At 35.3% G+C, this 22,923-nt stretch overlaps 1 protein-coding gene across 6 annotated transcripts in view; it reads left to right on the top strand.

The window, feature by feature from the left end:
• Nucleotides 1–22,923, top strand: part of TANC2 (tetratricopeptide repeat, ankyrin repeat and coiled-coil containing 2) — a 484,030-nt gene that overhangs the window by 148,243 nt on the left and 312,864 nt on the right. For 4 of the 6 annotated variants that reach the window (XM_012497692.2, XM_030800292.1, XM_030800291.1 and 1 more), the window contains one exon: nt 1,868–2,050. In XM_012497692.2, the coding sequence (XP_012353146.2) occupies nt 1,868–2,050 (183 nt within the window). Of the gene's footprint in view, nt 1–1,867; nt 2,051–21,332; nt 22,486–22,923 lie in introns of those variants that run through there. The other 2 variants (XM_030800293.1, XM_030800295.1) reach the window with 2 other exon arrangements.

Genomic DNA, 22,923 nt, shown 5'->3' with positions numbered 1-22,923 from the left:
GGCCTCTCAAAGTCTTGGGATTATAGGCATGAGTCAAGACACCCAGCTTTGCCCATTTTTAAATTGGATTGTTTGTCTTTTTGTTGTCGAGTTGAAGTAGTTCTTTATACCTTCTATTAAAAGTAATGGCAAAAAACTGTAATTAGTTTTGCACCAACCTAATAAATCAGGGGTGTCCAATCTTTTGACTTCCCTGGGCCACATTGGAAGAAGAAGGATCGTCTTGGACCACACATAAAATACACCAATATCATTACTATGATAGCTGATAAGCATTAAAAAAAATTGCAAAAAAAAAACCATAATGTTTTAAGAAAGTTTATAAAATTTGATTTGGGCCACATTCAAAGCTGTCCTTGTCCACATGCAGCCCACGGGCTAGATAAGCTTGTTCTAGGTTCTGGATGTTAGGCTCTATCAGATATACGATTTGGAAATATTTTCTCCCATTATGAGCATTGTCTTTTCACTCTCTTGATAGTATCCTTTGTTGCACACAGTTTTTAATTTTGATGAAATCCATTTAATTTTTTCCTTTAATGCTTGTGCTTTTGGTGTCATATCTAAGAATCCATTTCCATTCCATAATCCGTTTCCATTCATCATTTTAATGTAAGAATCCATTTCCATTCATCATTTTAATGTTTTCTTCTGATGTATCTTCCAGTTTACTAATTTGATGTCTAATCTACCTTTACATCTATTTATTGAATTTTTAATTTCGTAATTTCATTCCTCTGCTAAAATTTTAAACATTTATTTTCTTAAGCATATTTAGCATATTATTTTAAATTCTGTCCCTCATTGTTTTGTATTCAGTATTCTTTATGAGACTATTTCTGGTTTATATGGCTTCTCTGATTTACTTTGTTCATGTTATCTTATCTCTGTTATTGTTAATTAATGGCTAGATGCTGTATGTGATAAATTATATAAATAATTTGAGACCTATGATGATATTACCTTCCTCCACAAAGATTTATGTTTGTTTTTAGCAGGCACTGTCAATGCAAGACTGTCTTAATTGAATTTTATGGGAAACATTTAGAGCTGAGCTTTAGTCCCTGTGAGAACCAGTCAAATTTCAGTTCCTACTTGCTCCTAGATTTTAACAAAAGTGTTGGAGTTTTGCTAGCTCCACTTTCACCCCTTTGTGGGCCTTAGACTACACACACACACACACACACACACACACGCACACACACTATATATATGTAAAAATTTGTGTATATATATAATTTTATACCATATGTTTATGGTTCTAATTTTCCTTGGGAAAAGTTTATCTGAAGTACATAATTCTGCCATTACCAGAAGTGGAAGTCAACAGCATATAAGTAGAAGTAAACAGCATATAATTACTCTTTTTAAAAATTAGAACAGATTCAAAGATCATTATATAATAATGTCAGTCTTACCCACTTGAATTTTTATGTATTTTCTTGGAGGACGGGAGAAAGAAATAGAGTTACAATGATCCTACTAGCAATTGCACATGATGGCTTGCTAAGCAGATAAATACCGTTAATGTGTGTCTTATCAGAAAAAAAAAAGTAAGATCATTTCTTTATACAACTTATGTGGAAATTATTTTCTTATATTCCCTTATATGATTGCATCTCTCATGAGACAGTGAACACCTTATAAGAAGGAACCTTAGTTTAGTCATCTTCAGTTTCATAGTGCTAGACCTGGAATTGAGTACATAGTAAGTGTAGAAATGAACACATGTAGTGAAAATACTTTATTTGATTTTTCACAGTGAAAAATTAATATTTGTTGTTCTGAATTATCCTATAAGATGTATTTTAATAGGGAAGGCAGGATCTTTTCTCACCAGCTCTTTTGTTCCATCCCCTTCTAACAGGTGGCATCTCCACAGAAAGCGACTGTGCTTTTGAGCCAGACTACGCCGTCCCGCCACTTCCAGTGAGTGAAGGTATGCAGCACATTCGGATTATGGAGGGCATGTCTCGCTCTCTTCCATCCTCCCCCTTACTCACACATCAGTCTATCAGTGTTCGGCTCCAGCCTGTGAAGAAGTTAACTGGTAAGGACTTTACCTAAATTTAGTATGTTTAACAGGAAACCTAACGATGTGACACTTTAGGTCACCTCAGATGTCTATATTTGCATCTTTAGGTTTTTCCTCTCTGGCCTTCCTAATGTCACAGACTCTTGACACTAAAAAAAAAAAAAAACTCCAACTGATTTTAATTTAGAGAATTAGAACAGTACTCAGTTTGACAGATTGATGTACTTATTTTCTAAATGACCCATCTGTTGTGAACATATTTTTCTAGGTTTTCAGGAAGTTTCTGGTTTTGCCAGAATACGCTGTTGTTCTGATTTCATTTATCAGCTTGTTCATGTCAGGTTAACAGATGGAGACATTCTGATTTTAGGATAATAGGAGCTTGATAGTTCAGCAAAGGTACATCAGTCGTATTTTATTTGAAATTGTTATTTGTATATTTTATATCTATTTTTAAAAGATAATTTAGATAATTTCCTCTACACTGGACATTAACTTCTTAGGATATTTACTATAATTCATAAGTTATGGATTATATTGACTTTAATATGATCTCACAAGATGTATTACCCCATTTAGATCAAGTTGTTAGGTGTAAAACTGTGGCTTTATTAAATGAATTTGTCCTTTTACATCTTTTCAGGAAATAAATTTTAATATATAGTTGAAGAATGCTTATGTGTGAAAATGTGTAATCCTGGGTCACTTTGTTAGATTTCTTCTAGCATTATCAATATATCCCTGATGTCAGTAAGTTGACTAGTATTGAAGGGTTCTGAGTGCATGGAGGCATGAAATTAAGTTATTCACAAAGGATATATCGACTGTTTCCTGTCTGACGTTGAGCTAGACAGTAGAGAAGTTTGATTAACATTATGACAATGCAAAAGAAAATGAGAAATGAAATTTTGGGGCACTTCTGTCTATGTAGAGTGAAACTTTTTCACTGTTTATAATTTTCATTAAAATAATAGCATTTCTTCTATAGTTCTACAAAGCATAAATTATGCCTCTTTACATTGGATATTATTGGCATTTTCAAAAAAAATAAATGAATCAAAGTCACTTTGGTCATTAGATACTTCAGTCTAAAGACACTTTGGTCATTAGATTAAAAAAATAGGTAAAATAGCCTAAAAACATAATATCCTGAAATACCAGTTCCCTTCTAATGTCCAAAAATATGATGAATTTTATGTGATTAGGCTTAAATAAAATCTCAGTGCTTAGAAATTCTCCGTTTTACAGTCAAAGGTATTATTGATTACTGAAAATATAAAAATCCCAAATCTGCTGGCTGTCATGTGATGTGTTTCATTTTACCACACACAGTGGAAAAAATAGCAAGTCCAGTTTCTATGTAGAAGTGAGCTGGATTGCCTGAAGTTTTAGAGATACCACTTTCCTATCCTATTTGCCTATCTTAATTTGAATGTCAACTTAATAGTCAACCTTTATTAAGAGATAACTATTAAATATAACAAAGTCAATAACATTCCTAATATCACAGAGGTATTGTAGTGAAGCAGTAATGCAGAGTGTAATTGGTTAATGACATGTATGAACTTTTGAGTTTTAATTTTACAGTATTTGAAGCTTCTGTAATTTCTCATAGTTTTATTTACTGAAGACTATCAAAGGCCTAACAATTTAATGTTTAAGAATGCATTTTTAAATTTTGGAAGAAAACAACTGTTTACTGAAAGAGTATGTCAGGAAAATGTTTCTTTGGTCAATTTTCTGCCAAGTGAAGCAGATGATAAGAATTGTCTAGTTTAACCTGGAATGAAATTACTTTGAAATTCAAAATAAAAACCTTAGTAGATTATTCATCCATTATCCCTTCTTACCTAATCATCAGTTACCCCTTCGTTTCTAATTATATCTTGTTATAAGTAAGTAAAAGGAAAGTTGAATGGAAAAAAATTAGCCAACCATAAAGAAATTTTCTCCAAAGAATGGTTCTTTCTTGGCATTAATTATCAAAATGCAATAATTTAATCAGGCCATTAGGACTACACTTAGTAATTTCTCCATTTCCATACATTCAAACTTTCAAGTGCCTTATATGTATTCATATTACCAATCAAACAGAATGAATAGGGCCAGAAGAGTCATCATATTCTATTTTCTTTGTGACTTTCTAATAGTCTCTTGTCTCTGGCACAGTTAAAAGCAGTTTGCTTATTATTCTTCGGTGCTTTTTACTTAATCATTCAACAGATATTTGTCTAAGGCCCATTAGATGCCTAGGCACTGCTCTAGATATGATAGAGTGGTGAAAAGGACCACTAAGACCCCTGCCTTCAAGGATTTTGTATTTCAGTTGAGAGAAGATATAATAAATGCATAGCCAGTAAATAAATACTTGAATTTTAAATAGTGGCAACTACTACAAAGGTAATGCAATATGGAAGGGGTTAGAAACTGGGGTTGAGGTAGAGTTTCCTTCTATGGAATGACTGGGGAGAGTCAAAGGAGGAGATATTTGAGCTGAGTTTTGAATTTAAGAAGGAGCCAGCCATGGGAAGATCTGGGATCGGAGCTTTCCAGGCAGAGCTAACAGTCAGAACAAAAGTCCTAAAGCAGAAATGAGCTTGGCATGTTCAAGGAATGGAAAGAAGGCAAGTGTGGCCTGAGCAGAGTAAGTCTGAAGGGACAGTGGTAGAAAATGAATTAGAGCCGGGGCACGATGGCTCATACCTGTCATCTCAGCACTTTCAGAGGCCGAGGCAGGAAGATTGCATGAGGCCAGAAGTTCGAGACCACCCTGGACAACATAATGAGACCCTGTCTCTACAACAAATAATTTAAACAAAATAGCTGGGTGTCATGGCATGCCACCCATATGTAGTCCTAGCTACCGAGAAGGCCTCGGTGGGAGTGTTGCTTGAGCCCAGGAGGTGGAGCTGCAATGAGCTCTGATCCCACCACTGCACTCAGGCCTGGGAAACAGAGCAAGCAAGACCCTGCCACTAAAAAAAAAAAAGAATAAAAAATAAAAATAAATAGATAAAAAGAGTTGGAGAGGTAGGCAGAAGCCACAGTTTTTAGGGTCACGGTAAGGAGCCTACTCCGATTGTAGGATTTTTTTTTTTTTTTTAACCTTATTCTCTCTCTATTGTTTTTTCCTTTTTATTTTTACTTATTTTTTTTTATTATACTTAAGTTCTAGGGTACATGTGCACTATGTGCAGGTTTGTTACATATATATACATGCACCATGTTGGTGTGCTGCACCCATTAAGTCGTCATTTACATTAGGTGTATCTCCTAATGCTATCCTTCCCCCTCCCCGCTCCCCCCACCCCTGGACACAGGAAGGGGAACATCACACACCAGGATTGCAGAGTTTTAAACAGAGGAGGAACAGGTAGTAAGTAGTATGATCCAATTTACCTTGTGATCGAATCTTGTTGGCAAGTATGTAGAGAATGAAGTATGAAGGAGTAGAGTATCATATGTTCATTAGCCTTGTGCAGTCAGCCCTCTGAATCCATGGATTCAACCAAACAGATTGAAAATATTTTTCTTAAAAAAAAACCGTCTGTACTGAACATGTAGATTTTTTAATAATCCCTAAAGAATACAGTCTAACAACTATTTACATGGCATTTACATTGTATTAGATATTATAAGTAATTTAGAAAGTATTTGAAGTATATAGAAAGATGTGCATAGGTTATATGCAAACACTATGCCATTTCATATCAAGGATTTGAGTGTAATCCAAGGAAGGTCCTGGAACCAGTCCCCCATGGATACTGGGGGACAGCTGCATAGGTTTTCCTGATCTTTAAATAGTCATTATTAGTCATTGTCTCCACTTCTAATAAGGTGGGTACTTATGTGTTCATTTTATAAGGTATGACAAAGGAGTATCCTTTTCCTATCATTGTTAACTCTGTAACCTTTATACTCTTAACATACTTATCTTAGTCTTCCATGCCAGTGTATATAAAGACTCATTTGCAGATATAGGTCCATTTCCAAATACTTTGACTCATTTTCAGTCTGGAGGGAGTAAGAATGGGGAAAGACCAGCTCAAGAATAGATATAATTTAGAGCTTGAAAACTAATTTTTAAATGTATGCACACCTCCCTCTATTCAGTACAAAAATAAGTTAATGTAGTAAACGTGTTCAAGAGAGACATAGACTTTGTGGTCCGACTGTTTGAGTTTGTATCCCAGCTCTGAGTGTCACGTCACGACTGTTTGCTTCTGTTTCTTCATCTGTAAAATGGAGATAACAATAATACAACCGACTTCATGGGTGGTTGTATTATTCTTATAATCACATTGTTTTATACTTTTTAAAAACTGTGTTTAAGGGCTCAGAAAGTGTTAGCCGTTATTGTTAATAAAATTTGTTGAGAAATTTGTAAAAATTGCTTTTCATGTTAGATACCAGTGGGAACTTTAAAGCTCTGTATGTTTTTAAAGTCGTACTTTTTAATGAGTAATAGCAATAATAATGACAACAATTTTCATTATAATGCCTGTCGTGTGGCATATACACTTACTAGCTTGTGTTTTTGTCACTGGTATCTCCACTTTACAGATGAGCAAATTAAGTTCATAGAGAGGTAAATGTCTTGCTGAAAGTAAAATGTCTTGTGGAGGATAATACAGCTAGGCAGCGGTCGGAGTTAGGATTAATACCCAGTCCCTCCAGATGTGTCTCATTTTACCAAGAAGAAAATCGAGGTTTAGTGAAGTTAAATAACTCATCCAGAGAATCTAGTGTATCAATTAAGATTTTTATTGTTTCAAGTAATAAAAGATACAGCCAAATGGTTTAAGCAGTAAAGAAGACCTAAAAATTGGGCAGGTTTCAAGGTTCGTTGGACTTACTTAGGTATTGCTGTGCTTTGGGGGCGATGTGGAAGAGAGTAAGCAGAGGCTCCCTGTGGTCTCCAGATTCTTGCCCAGTGTCCTTCCAAGATGCTTTCCCATAGTATCATAAAGATCCTCAGCATAGATAGATGATTAAGGAGTGCTAAAACTTCATTCAACTCTTACGGAATTTATATTATTTACCCATTATGTACAGTTGTTAAATTTAGTAAAACTTAAATTTTGCATATACATACTTTGGGTAGGGGTGAAGATTGGTACAATCATTTTTATGCCAATTTGACAATATGTATCAAAATTATAAGGCACATAATCCTTAATACACCAATTTTATTGCTAAGAGTTTGTTTTACAAATAAGCTTGATCAGATTTGAAAATGTGTATGTATGTGTGTACATATATGTGATATTGTTTATATAGCAAAAAATGAAAATCCAAATATTTCTCAATAGGAACCCATGTGTGTTTTTAAATGATACATATGCAGACATACATACACACATGCATGCGTTTGTTGGTAGCCTAGAGAGATAACTCTTAATCAGAAGTGAGAGAGGGATGACATAAGTTTTGCTGTATAGCTTTCCATAAGTCTTATCATGTATAAAATGCAAAATCTCTTGAGACAGTATAACAAAATGAACTCTGTCATTTCCTGATTGTGTAATCTCGCTCAAATTTGTTTAAAGTCTCTGTACTTCAATTCCCTTATTTCTAAACTAGGGATGATAATAGTATCTACCTCATAGGAGTAATAAGAGAATTAGATTAATTAGTACATGTAAAGCACGTAAGACAGTGTCTGGCATAGAGTAAGTAGTCAAAATGTTAGCTACAATTATTATTATAGTTTCTAAACAGATGTGGGTATTGAGTGTTTATCAGCTATGTCAAATATGTGTTCTGAGCTTTTGCAAGGTAGCCTTCAAGAAACAATTACACTAAGTAAGTCCGTCTACTTTTCTGAGGAGTAATCTTCAAATACCAGCATTAAATAGACTATTATTTAATCTCTGGGAGAAAAAATGGCCTGGTTTTCAAAGTATTTGTTGCCAATAAATTGGAATGACCATGCGGCAATCCAATTTGGATGGTAAATAAGTCACAATAACTGATTTGATCATGCTGAGCCTGGATATTTTAGATGCTAGCTATGGCCAAAGCCATGAATAAAATTGAAACATTTACTTGTTCCAGAAACATCCTGGAGAAATCTTTGAAAAGCTCTTTTGACATTGAAAAGGGCCTATACATAGTGTTATTCTACATCGTCTGATATATTTTAGTATATTCATGATATGTTCTTTGCATAATAATATACTCATCTTGCAATTTTTGAAAACGTACCAGAATTCAAGATGTACTGTGGTGAATTTTATGATGGGAAAAAAATACAGAATTGCTGCAAAGATTAAGATTTCTTAAACATACAGTCTGACATATAACAAACATTAACTAAATATTATTTTTCTTCTCATTTATATCTTGGAAAAAATGGAAACATAGTCTTGTTTTATAAACATCCTGGAAAAATTACTGAAAAGTGAATTGGAAAATATAAAGGGCCTGTAGATAGTATTAGTCTCTATAGTCAAGATTTATTTCAGCATACTTATAATACTATGGCATCTGAGTAAATATCTTGCAATTTTAGGATAAACATTGGAATTCATAATATAGTGAATTTGTTAGATTAAAAAATATAGGAGGCATGCATGGTAGTCTTAAGTTCCATCATTGCTAACTGTTAGAGACCACATGTTTTTGTAAGGTTAAATGAGGAAATATATACTAAGACTTTTAAGCTCTTTTGGAATAATAGGCTAATTAAACTATTAGATCTGGACCTCGTTCAGGGTACTGTTTCTAATCCGGCTTCTAACTATTTCTAATTCAGATTCTCTGGTTTATGAGATAAAGATTAGGCTATAGTAAAACAGTGTAGGATTGGAAAAAAGGTGGGGGGCCTTATTTCCATTTCTGGCCTTGAAGAGGTTATTTCTGTAGTCTTCCAAATCAAAAGTAGAGAATGTTAGAGGGTTATTACTTAATTCAATATAATAATTTCAATTATCATGAGTCAGTATTGTTAAAGAAAACCAGAGCTCGACAGTAAAGTGGTAAAAACAGATTTTAGTAAGGCTCTATTGCAATAGTATAGAACTGGGCTCAATTCTGAATACAGTAAAGAATGTTGGGGATTTATAGCTAAGGAGCAGAGTGGGGCGGAGGATAGAATCAGTGGATGGAAAATTATTAAGAGGAAGCTTCAAGAGTAAGGGGATTATTGCCGAACCAACTAAACAGTGCCTTGCTGAAGGCAAGCCATGTTGACCAGATTATCAAGGGTAGGGGGATTCTCACTAAACTGAGTTAGCAGAATTCTTGCTACAACTGGGCCAGGAGGCTTGAGGACAAGGCCCACGCAAGAGCGTTGAAAAGAGGGATCAGAGGAACCTGACTAAAGTTTGGTTAAGGGGTGAGCTTTTGCCACTGTGTATATGTTGAACACCTAAAAGGCAGCATAAATTATCAAATAAATAATCCTTTTGTGATATTTACACACACTGGATTTCAAAATAATTAAACCTCTTTTTGTATTTAACCTGTGAGGTTTTAGACAAGAAAGTAATTTTCTAGTTTTTTTTTTCTTATCGTATTTGAATGGAAGTCACTCATACAGAGTGGAAGTATTATTTATAATATTGTAGTGTTTATTTATAAAAGGATTATTTGTAGTAGGTGTAGTATTACTGTATGTATTCTATTGAAATATAGTAGCCCTGTCTTCCTACTTCTATTCAGCCACCACTAGGGAAAGTTTGCGAAAGTGCCCAAATGACCCTTAATGAAGAGAGAGCCAAAATAACAAGTCATTGATCCTTTTAAAATGAAATGGTTTCATTTCTGTCAGGTTAGATGATTTGCAAGGTTATGATGAAAATTGGAATGGAAGAAAAACAATAAGAAAAATATTTTTAAAAGTCAAATAAGATGAAGTAAGTTAGTTGTCACAAGAAAGTGATTTCAGTTTCCCTTATAAAGACAAAGTTATCAGAATGTATAAAAAGCATTTCCAGTGACATGTTATTTATAATAGATGCTTCTAAACAAATTGAGAGGAAGCTTACAAATAAAGGGATGAAAAATATATACCAAATAAATGTTGAGAAAAGGATAGTATTATTTGCAATAATATTAAACATAAAGAAAAAAAGGTTTTATTTGATATTTTATGCAGATAAAATTCATGAAATAGATGTTAACGATTATTGCTTTTTTATGCATGAGACAACATGGCATCAAAATGTATAAAGTTATCCAAGAGAAAAAACATATGTTCACACCAAAACTTGTACACATATGTTCATAGCAGCATTATTCATAATAGCCAAAGAGTGAAAACAGTTTGATGTTCATTAGCTGATGAGTGGATAAATAAAAAGTGATATATTCATATTATTTGGCATTAAAAATAAATGCTTTCATGATCCATGGTGAACCTTGAAAATGTTAACGCTAAGTGAAAGAAACCAGTCACAAAAGAACATATGTTATATAATTGCAGTTATATGAAGTGTCCAGAATAGGCAAGTAATCTATAGAGACAGAATGTTAATTGGTGGTTACCTAAGGGAAAGGGGTCACCAACGATGGTATAGGTAGTGAATGCTAAAGGGTATAGGGTTTCATTTTGGGGTGATGAAAATGTTCTAAACTTAGATTATGGTGACAATTGTACAACTCTGTGAATGAACTAAATCCATTGAATTGTACTTATATCTCAATAAGGAAGTTTTTTAAAAATAAAAACTTCATACAGTAAACAGCAATGAAAGGGAAAGTTGATGAATTTATATTTAACACATTTATGCTGGAGGCTACAAATTTTTTCATGTCAAAAATCAGACCTTGGCCATGACCTTGAGCAGTAGGATATAAATAACTCACACAAGCTTAGCATTCCAATAATGGAACACTAGGCATAAATGGGTTAAGGCAGATTTCATGCCTCATAAAATGAACAGCTCATTAAAGGGTATGGATAATTTGAATAATAAGCAATTAAACTTAACTCATTATATTTCAAAACTGCTGAAAGATTTGGAATGTTCTAAACAAAAATAAGTGTTTGAGGTGATGGATATCTCAGTTACCCTGATTTGATCATTACATATTATATGCCTGTATCCAGATACTACATATACCCCACAAATATGTAAAGTTAATATGTGTCAAGTTTTTAAAAGCTTAATTCAGCCGAGTGTAGAACCTCATACTGAAAAATGTAAAATTTCTTATACTTGTATTATTTTCCAGGACTTGTGAACTGTTTATAAAAGTTGATTATAGGCCAGACGTGGTGGCTCACGCCTGTAATCCCAACACTTCGGGAGGCCGAGGTGGGCAGATCACAAGGCCAAGAGACCGAGACCATCCTGGCCAACATGGTGAAACACCGTCTCTACTAAAAATACAAAAATTAGCTGGGTGTGGCGGCACACGCCTGTAGTCCCAGCCCTTTGGGAGGCTGAGGCAGGACAATCCCTTGAACCTGTGAGGCAGAGGTTGCAGTGAGCCAAGATCGTGCAGCTGCACTCCAGCCTGGTGACAGAGCAAGATTCCATCTCAAAAAAATAAATAAAAATAAAAAAATTTTAAAAACTTGATTATATATTTGGCCATAAAGAAATCTCTGTACAATGCACGTATTTTTCATTGAAAATCAAAATAGAATCTAACAACAAAGAAGATAGGGAGAAATTTCTTTTCTACTTCTAAAATTTTAAAGTTTAAAAATAACTTTTGGGTTAAAACAGAAACCAAAATTGAAAAAAAAGTTAGAAATTAACATGTATTATGTATTAAAACTTATGAAATGTAGCCATAGTGGTACTCTATGGAAAAGTCATTACCTTGAATACTTTTATTAGAAAACAAGAAGTACTGAAAATAAATGAACTAATAAGGAGATTAAGGAAGACATAGTAAACATGACGTAATCAATAAAGTTAAAAGGGAAAATGAATAAGCAGAAAACTAGTACTTGATCAATAAAGCCAGTTTCCTTGAAAAGACTAAGATAATAGAGAAATCTTTGATAGAAGTGTTCAAAATGAAAAAGAGGGAGCGAGAAAAGATAACATAGAAAACATACAGAACAAGAAATTAATTAGTCACTAATCTTTTTATTATAAGGGAATACAGCGTATAGCTTTATAGCAAAACAATACACACAAAAAAACCTTGAATGAGATGGAAGAAAACGTGCTGTAAATTTGACTCAAGAAAACTTAAAATTATGACTAGCCTGGTAACCATAGAAATCAAAGATCTCTAAGAGTCAGCAGACCTAGATGATTTTACAGGCAAGTTTTAGCTAAACTTACAAGTAATAATAATTATAGTAATAGTAGTAGTAATTAAAGATAATATTTTTTGAGCTGTTACCCTATTCTAGACAGTGTTAAGTAATTTATGTATATGAGCAAATTTAATCTTCACAGCAAACTTAGTGGATAGTCAACAGTCTCTGTGTGAACACTTTCAGTGATAGTGAGCTTTCTTCTTTGTAACATAGCCTGTTCCTTTGTTCAGTAGTTTTAACTGTCAGTTCTCTAATTTACATGGATGGAAATGTCCTCCTTTATTGCTCCTACCCGTTAGTCCTAGTTCTGCCTTGTAGAACTATATGACATAAATTAACCTCTTCTTTCACATGGCAGTCTTTTACATCCTGGAAAGCAGCCATCATGTCTACTTTTCTGTAGCTTAAAAGACTTTATTTACAGCCTAATATCAAGATGGTAGTACAGCTGTGTTATTTTCATCATCTTCTGCTCTAGTAACCATATGAAAATGGGCATGAGATTACTTTGAAATCACTCTTCCTTGTGACCCCTTATCAACTCTCAGTGAGCATTTTTTTCTTTTGAGAAATTGAGTAGAAACTCCTAGTGTCTACATTTTGGCATCCTTTAGTCCTGTAGTTCTGTGAATTTCCTGCATGGCTTTACAGAAACTGTTATTGGTAGTTTCATGTTCATGTCTTCCTGTCCTTTTAGAATTCTGAAAGGTAAGTTTTGTGGGTCTGGATTTTGATTATGTGTATTTTAACTTGTCCTCAATACTTGGTCTTTAATGACCTCTTAATGATGTTTATTAGTTTAAATATAATTTTCTTAATGGAGAACATTAAAGCAAAATCAGAGTTGTCTTAATTTGTTTAGGTTGCTGTAAGAAAAAACCCCTGAGACTGGGTAATTCATAAGGAACAGAAGTTTATTTTCTCACAGTTCTTGTGGCTGGGAAGTCTAAGATCAAGGCACCAGCAGGTTTGGTTGTCTGATGAGGGCTGCTGTCTGCTTCCAAGATAACACCTTGTTGCTGCATCTTCCAGGACGGAGGGACATTGTGTCCACGCCTGAGGGAAGATGGAGGTGCGAGAGAACCTAACTCTGTAGCCTCTTTGATAAGGTCTTAATCCCAGCCACAAAGGGAGGAGCCTTTATATGGCTTAACTACCACTTAAAGGTCCTACCTCTTTCTACTGTCATATTGGCCATTAAATTTCAACACCTGAATTTTGGAGGACATGTTCAAACCATAGCACCAAGGGTTGAAAAATGGATTGTTCTGTCTCTTGCTTAGAGCAGGATATTGTTAAGCATGGCAAACTTTGGAGTCAGATATACTTGGGTTCAAACCCTGACTCTGCTACTTATTAGCTGTATGACCTTGGCCGTGTCACTTGACTACTCTGAGTATGTTTTCTTACCTGTATTATATTATTGGTATTTCTGCATCACAGAGTATTGTATGGATTAAATAAGATATCATGGCCAGGAATGGTGGCTCACACCTGTAATCCCAGCAATTTGGGAGGCCAAGGTGGAGGATTTCCTGAGCTCAGGAGTTTGAGAATAGCCTGGGCAACACTGCAAAATCCTGTTTCTACTAAAAATACAAAAAAAAAAAAAAAAAAGCTGGGTGTGGTGGCATGCAACTGTAATCCCAGCTACTCAGGAGGCTGAGGCAGGAGAATCGCTTGAACCCGGGAGGTGGAGGTTGCAGTGAGCTGAGATAGCACCACTGCACTCCAGACTGGGTGACAGAGTGAGACTCTGTCTCCTCGCCAAAAAACTAATTAATTAAATAAGATGTATGTCAAGAACTTAGTAAAGAGTTTAGCTCGTAGAAGGTGATCCATAAATGAAAGCTTATAATAAAATCACTACATGATTTATCTTTCCCATGCAGCAGATCTGTCCTGTCCTTTTCCGTTTTTTAATTCTAAAAATATCCCAGCAATCCTTTTTGCTATCTTCAAAACATAGCTCTTCTCAGCTGGGGCTCTCTCTGTTCTTCCTGGACAATATAGTTAGATGGTTTTCTACTCTTCATCTTTGATTATGGTTTTCTACTCTTCATCTTTGATTATTTCCCCCTCTCTTTGTATATTTCTTCTTCAGGCACGATCTGTCTTTATCAAAAAATTTCTGATATGGCAATATTTATTTCTTTAGATGCTTCCATATGTTTATGATTGTATAAATTGCTTTTTATTTTATTTATTTATTTTTTTGAAACTGTATCTCGCTCTGTCACCAGGCTGGAGTGCGGCATGCACAATCTCAGCTCACTGCAACCTCCGCCTCCCAGGTTCAAGTGATTCTCCTGCCTCAGCCTCCTGAGTAGCTGGGATTACAGGCATGCACCACCACACCCAGCTAATTTTTGTATTTTTAGTAGAGATGGGGTTTCACCATGTTGGCCAGGATGGTCTCGATCTCCTGACCTTGTGATCCGCCCGCCTCGGCCTCCCAAAGTGCTGGGGTTACAGGCGTGAGCCACCGCGCCCAGCCATTGCTTTTTATTTTTAGTCTATACCCTCAAACCATATTCTCTTTTAAAATTATTGACCATTGGCTAATAGCTTCTTTTCTTTACATTTTTAAAGAAATGTTTGCCTAAATCTGAAGTGTTTTTTTATTCTGTAAATAAATACACGCAAGCACATGTATATTATCACTGTTTATAGCACAAATTATCACTCTAATTTCCAATTTTTTTATTGATTTTTTTATTTTATTTTATTTTTATTATTATACTTTAGGTTTTAGGGTACATGTGCACAATGTGCAGGTTTGTTACATATGTATCCATGTGCCATGTTGGTGTGCTGCACCCATTAACTCGTCATTTAGCATTAGATATATCTCCTGATGCTGTCCCTCCCCGCTCCCCTCACCCCACAACAGTCCCCGGAGCGTGATGTTCCCCTTCCTGTGTCCATGAGTTCTCATTGTTCAATTCCCACCTATGAGTGAGAACATGCGGTGTTTGGTTTTTTGTCTTTACGATAGTTTACTGAGAATGATGTTTTCCAGTTTCATCCATGTCCCTACAAAGGACATGAACTCATCATTTTTTATGGCTGCATAGTATTCCATGGTGTATATGTGCCACGTTTTCTTAATCCAGTCTATCATTGTTGGACATTTGGGTTGGTTCCAACTCTTTGCTATTGTGAATAGTGCCACAATAAACATACGTGTGCATGTGTCTTTATAGCAGCATGATTTATAATCCTTTGGGTATATACCCAGTAATGGGATGGCTGGGTCAAATGGTATTCTTGTACACCAATCACAGACAAACAGAGAGCCAAATCATGAGTGAACTCCCGTTCACAATTGCTTCAAAGAGAATAAAATACCTAGGAATCCAGCTTACAAGGGATGTGAAGGACCTCTTCAAGGAGAACTACATACCACTGCTCAATGAAATAAAAGAGGATACAAACAAATGGAAGAACATTCTATGCTCATGGGTTGGAAGAATCAATATCATGAAAATGGCCATACTGCCCAAGGTAATTTATAGATTCAGTGCCATCCCCATTAAGCTACCATGACTTTCTTCACAGAATTGGAAAAAACTACTTTAAAGTTCACATGGAACCAAAAAAGAGCCCGCATCGCCAAGTCAATCCTAAGCCAAAAGAACAAAGCTGGAGGCATCACGCTACCCGACTTCAAACTATACTACAAGGCTACAGTAACCAAAACAGCATGGTACTGGTACCACAACAGAGACATAGATCAATGGAACAGAACAGAGCCCTCAGAAATAATGCCGCGTATGTACAACTATCTGATCTTTGACAAACCTGACAAAAACAAAAAATGGGGAAAGGATTCCTTATTTAATAAATGGTGCTGGGAAAACTGGCTAGCCATATGTAGAAAGCTGAAACTGGATCCCTTCCTTACACCTTATACAAACATTAATTCAAGATGGATTAAAGATTTAAATGTTAGACCTAAAACCATTAAAACCCTAGAAGAAAACCTAGGCAATACCATTCAGGACATAGGCGTGGGCAAGGACTTCATGTCTAAAACACCAAAAGCAATGGCAACAAAAGCCAAAATTGACAAATGGGATCTAATTAAACTAAAGAGCATCTGCACAGCAAAAGAAACTACCATCAGAGTGAACAGGCAACCTACAGAATGGGAGAAAATTTTTGCAACCTACTCATCTGACAAAAGGCTAATATCCAGAATCTACAATGAACTCAAACAAATTTACAAGAAAAAAACAACCCCATCAAAAAGTGGGTGAAGGACATGAACAGACGCTTCTCAAGAGAAGACATTTATGTAGCCAAAAAACACATGAAAAAATGCTCATCATCACTGGCCATCAGAGAAATGCAAATCACCATCCCACACCAGTTAGAATGGCCATCATTAAAAAGTCAGGAAACAACAGGTGCTGGAGAGGATGTGGAGTAATAGGAACACTTTTACACTGTTGGTGGGACTGTAAACTAGTTCAACCATTGTGGAAGTCAGTGTGGCGATTCCTCAGGGATCTAGAACTAGAAATACCATTTGACCCTAAATCTGAAGTGTTGAATTGACGGTCCAGCATTCCTTTTAGTGCTGTGACCAATGAAGGGTGAAACCAAGGACACCTAGGACCTGAGATGGAGAAGGCAAGTTAGTAAGATAACAGTGTGGTAGCACTCATGAAGGAGATGCATAAACAGACCCTAAACATTAGGGTGGAGCAGCACCCTAAGGTAATTGTTAGGTGTCACAGGAAGTAAGTGGAACCTGTTAATCCAAGGGAATCTAGCGGGGAGGCAGTAGGCAAAGTTCCAGGGAGGACAAGTAGTCAGCACCAAGAAAAGTGTCTAACATTGAGGACACAGTGTAAGGTAATGTTTGTTTTTCAACAGATCTTTATGGAATGTCTATAATGTAGCAGGGTTAAGGCTCAGAACTCTAGGCCCAAAAGAACTGATAGGGTCACACTGGTCAAGAACCCATCTGAACAAAGAACCCGTTTAGAGTTCTGCATATTCATTTGTAAACTCTGTCTGGGCAGATTAGTTCTTTTTGAGCTTCTGTTTCTTCATATGTACAGTGAAGATAATAACACCTTAAGGCTGAGGGGAATACAGAAATGTGTGTAGAGAGTTTCTTTTTGTTCCAAGCACTTCTTGTGACAAACAAGGGGAAATAATAAAAAGAATCCTAACGTGAAAAAGTTGTCAATCACTTGATTAATATCCTTTTTGGCTCCTGTGTTGTGGTTCCAAGAATTGGGTATCAGTTTTAAACATGGAAAATACCATGAAGGTTACAGAAAAAAATCCTTCATTGTCCATCCTTCTTCTGTGACCTTCCCCAGAAAACTCACCATGATTTATGCCATGGTCCCTAGGAAGTCTAATTTTTTACTTAATTGACCTTGTCCTTCTCTTCTTGCTTAACTTCCCACCTGCTATGGAATGTGAGCAGTTTAGAAAGTGTCAAATGTGGAATTTAAGGGCTAAACAGTTTTTCCCATGAGGAATACTTTTCAGTCACAAAGCATCAAAACAGTCAAATAAATATCCACGATTCAAAAGAAAGCCTTAGTAACTCTCTAAACAGGAAATAAATTATAGTATGGGATAATATAAAGCTTAGAACAGAATATATGTTCACATTATAATAACAGAAATTTTTATAATGCTAAACTATATTATTATTCTCATTATAGAAAATTATGCACCCAAATTGACATTCAGCACATAAGAGTAATAAACATGTGGCATGGCAGAGTAACTCCCTCTCTTAGAGGAGGATTTTAAACACCAGAGGGCAGAGTGTTCCAGAGGACATTTTCAGTTCAGCTGGCCTTTCTTAATTGTAAATACGCATCCTTAGCTTGCCTGTCAGTCATTCATGTCATTGGCAGAATTTCAAAAGTTAAGAAATGTGGTTGTTTCATTTTACTTATTATTTTTTTAAGACACAGAGTCCTGCTTTGTCACCCAGGCTGGAGTGTGGTGGCGCAATCACTGCTCATTGCAGCCTCAACCTCCTAGGGTCAAGAGATCTTCCCACCTCAGCCTCCTGAGTAGCTGGGACTACAAGTGTGCACCACCATACTTGGCTAATTTTTTCATTATTTTGTAGAGATGGAGTCTTGCTATGTTGCCCAGGCTGATCTAAAATCCTGGGCTCAAGCAACCCTCTTACCTTGGTCCCCCAAAGCACTGAGATTACAGGTGTGAACCACTGTGCCCAGCCAAGAAATATGGTCATTTTAGAATTGTCTATGTGGTATTATCTGTTTTGATGACTTTGTTTAGATAGCACAATGAGCAGTGTTTTGAGTTATACCAGAGTTGGTTGAACATCTCTGTTTTCCCCATTTCTGGTTAATGTTCATGTTTCTGATTTCTGAAAATGATTTTTTAAAAAAATTATGTATACATCTATATCATTCAGTAAATTTTGTAACTTTAATGAAGTAAGTAAAGTGAGAGAAAGGAGATTTGACATGTGTATCTTATGGCTCAGTATGCCCTTTTATGCCCTGCTTATCAATAAAAACATTCTGAAAGAACCACCTGCCAACTCATGACCTTTTTCAAATGTTACAATTATCATTTAGAGGTAGCATCACACATTTGGGAAAATTTTATTTAAGGTTTAGATAGTAAAGTCAACATATAAAATAAAAACTGAGTATAAAGAAAATTATCCTCAGAAATCCATTACATATCATTCACGACATTCATTAAACAGATACTGCTTCTCAATATGTCCAACCCTGCCAGTTTATCCTTTAGAGTTGTAACTATTTTACTCTTTACTCTCTTTTTTTTTTTTTGGCCACCAGATGAAGTGTTGGCTAATGTATAGGGATCACATATATGATTTTTAAGAATATATTTCTTTTTCTTCTCTGTCACTCATTACCCTACTGCTGCAGATTGAAGCCCTGATCTGGAGCAGTAGCCGTTGCTAGGAAAGACACAACCCCGTGTAGAAATTTGGCCAAAGCTTGAATTGCAATAGCTAGTAAAATGGTTACTTTCTTACTCCTGTGAGAATAGAGATTTCATATATACATCTCTTCATAAATATTACCCTACCTTTAAGCACAATAGAGTTTAGCACGGAGGATTACTCCTTAGAGAAAGCTTTTAATATAGCAAGACTGAAAAAAGAATTTTTAAAAAGTGTGTAAGTTTTAGCATGACTTACCTAAATTAATCATAAAGGAGTTAAAAATTAGTAACCAAGGGGAAGAGCTAACTCCTTAAATCTCTCTCCACCCTTAAGTTAAATCCAATTTTTCAAACAAAACAAAACCTGTGTACTTTGTCTTTTAAAGTATTTTAATCATGTCCTCATCCCAGTTAGCTCCTACACAGCGTAAGCAACGTTAATATGAAAGTCAGTGAAAAAATTATTTGTTGTCCAAGTTTACATTTTTTGCAGAACTTCTCTTGTATCTCTCTAATGCAAAGATCTGCTCAACATAACTTGATGATGGGGAGGTGGGAGAGAAAGTTGCTCTTTTTACCTAAGATATTGAATAATCAGTATTCTAAGAAGTCACAACTAAAGAGAATTTCCCTCAAAAATAACTACAGGCACAAGACAATATTTGAGTTAAAAAACTTACTAGACAGAAGAGATTAGACTGTCCAGGAAACAGAATGAGATATGCTGTCCATGGAATTTTCAAGTCAAACATAATAGCTCATTTTTGAGTTTGCCCTACAGTTTTCTAGTTAGGTGAGATAAAAAGTAATAGGTTATTTTAAACAACTCAGTCACTTTGCATGTTCTTTGATATTAACCATTCCATAGAAACTGCTTATACTTCTTTATTACCAAGTTACTATTTTCTAAAGACATTTATAAGTCATGTTGAGGCAGTAGAATTACTTGTACATTATTATATTAAATAATCCCTGAACGCTAGTCCACAGTATCTATATCTGCTATAATTCTAAAAAGAAATAGCTACTAGCTACTTGTGACAAGTATATTCAGTGTGATGGGACACAATATCCAATCAAACATAAAACCTAGCCTGGAAAAATACTTATCCTTTCAGGCAATTTTCTATGTTTATGGAGTTCTATTGAAATTCCACTTTTCATTTTTATCTTTGCTGTTTTGCTTAGATGTTTTTGCTTTGCTGTTTTGCTTAGATTAAAAAAGATAATATAGATTTTTAGAATTTTAAGCCTTTGCTTTGTATTTATTTTTTTCCATTCCCACTATAGCTTTAGGAATAAGGTGGAAAATGCTTTACTGAGATGAATCAGAGGGTCAGAGTAGTTAGGTGACTTACTCAGGGTTTTATTTAAAAGTAGCAAAGCTGTTAGTCCAACTATAGTCAGAAGACTAGTCAAATGCATGTCCATCCCACTACATTGCAATTCTTTTTAGTCACATTTTACTGAGGTTCTTCATTTATGGAGATAAATGCATCATAAATATATGACCAACAAATAAATCTATGACCAACAAATACGTAACTTTTCCAGAATTGGTATCATAATGGCAGTGTTGCCCGCGTAAGAGAAGGTGTAATAGGTAAATTTACCAAATATTTTGCTTTGTATTGTATCTGAATATTTTATTAAATAAATGGTGATGGAAAAGTAACACAGAGATATGATATAAAACAATTTCATACAGAACTACCCCATCTAAATATATGAAATATCATAGCATCAGTGACCCATGCTTAATAAATCTAATGAAAGATATTTTTCTGCACCAGTCATCTCAGAGCCACGTCCAGAAGACTGTAGAGAGAGTACCATTACGACAATCTATGCATTGGTGCTTTCACTAGCTCCCCCTTCTCCTGTGATACCGTTTGGAAGCTATCCTACTATCCCCTGGAAGGGGGAGCTCTTCCTGATTCCTGAGAGGTGAGGAGAAACTATGTCAAGAAAAAGATTGTCCAGGCCCAGTTAGGGAGAGGCCTTTAGAAGCATGGGGTGGACCAGTAACCCTGTCTTACAGGTGATTGATGGAGAAGTTTTCTTATTCATGAATGAAGGCTATGAGCATTTTTAGTGAAGTTAGTGTCTTTGAAACTTTCTTTATCTAGAAGGAATACAGGTGATAGTATGCCTCTCTTTGAAATTGGTGTCATTGCTACTTTATTAGTCAATCAGTTGATAGTGCTGCAGTTTTGGTGTATCTGATGCATACCATCTGAATGAAAGGCATTTAATTAGGGTTTTAATATCTCTAAGTATTTAAAAATGAATTTTCTGCTATCTCCAACTCTAGACAGTTCCTTACATTGCAACAAAATCGCTGTATAATTTTAACACAACAATAAATTATGGAGGTACTGCAGACCTATATTAGCTTGCTAAAGTATTAATATTTTAAATTACCTCAATTGCATTTTTTGTTGGTGCCTACTAAGTAACTGTTTTGCAACGTATATTCACACAGCTCTGACTCAAAAATTCGGAAGTGCAAAACATGAGAAGGAAACAGTAGGAGAGGAGTTTACAGCTTTAAGGCATGAGGAGCTTACAGCTTTTTAATATAAATTGTTCCCAGAATCCATGTCACAGATCCTTATATGGTGCTGCTTTTTTCCTCTTGGTTGCTATGACAACAGCAGCACTGCACCATTCATCAGCTCTGGACCTGGGCTGCACTGCTAGCCTTCCTTGTTACTCCTGAATGTTAAGAAGAACATCCGTGAATCATTCACTCTGTTAACGCTGCGCCATTAGAAACCTAAGAACCAGTTCTTCCAGTAATTTGCTCTAACAGTGGGTGAACTAAACTGCGCCACAGAAAAAAATTGTGTAAAAATATTTGTTTTATCCTAATGGAATCATACAACCTATATTTGCTGCAGTATTCTGAAAGGATAAGCTTATGTCAACCAATCTTATGAAAAGAACTCGTCTGTGTAATCTCTTGAAATCATTAGTTGTTCAAAACAGAATACCACAGTGCTTCTCTGGATACAAAACGAAGCAGGTGATGTTGTTAGGGGTTCTAAACCCCTTTGGGAGCATCTCTTGTGCTTTGGGACCGTAATCAACATCTGCTATAAGAAGTATCACCTGTAACGCACAGTAAGTTCTGCACAGCGTAAAGAGCTGGCTGGAGATTGAAGTGTGGGTCATTCCTGATGTGTCAGGTCTGATAACAGCGTGACCAGTGAATAAGAAGCCTTTCAGCTTTTCTAGGGGAAAAGACTCTATAGTATTGACTAGTGAGGAAGAAAAATTAAAACCTGTGAGTATGATGAGTAGAGTATCTGTTATATGGATTTCTGAGCTGTAAAGTCTACTTTGTCTTTATCAAAAAATAAACACAGCCTAAGATAATTTGACACTTAGTTTTCAAGGAAGCCATTAAGAAGCTGTATTTTGGCACATTTATTTAATTTTTAATTGTGTGTTCTTTTGCTTTATATATTTATATGCATATATGAACCTTTTGAAATAGTTTTATATTTTAAAAAAGAATATGCATTGCAGAGAAGGCTGTTAAAAACTCAATTTTTCAATGTAAATGTGAAGGTTAGATTGTCTCTCCTGTTAGATTGCAATTCCAGAATAGACCTCTACTTCCTGTTGCAGTATCCATATAAATAAAATATCTTTTTAAAAAAATAACAATATGGAAATCTAGAATTTTGTAAACAAGCTTTCTTAATACATAAAATTATTC

The sequence above is a fragment of the Nomascus leucogenys genome, chromosome 19, assembly GCF_006542625.1.
Source record: "Nomascus leucogenys isolate Asia chromosome 19, Asia_NLE_v1, whole genome shotgun sequence".
In the NCBI taxonomy this organism is placed as follows: Eukaryota; Metazoa; Chordata; class Mammalia; order Primates; family Hylobatidae; genus Nomascus; species Nomascus leucogenys.
The sequence above is the reverse complement of the archived record's forward strand: the minus strand, read 5'-3'. Positions and strand labels throughout refer to the sequence as shown.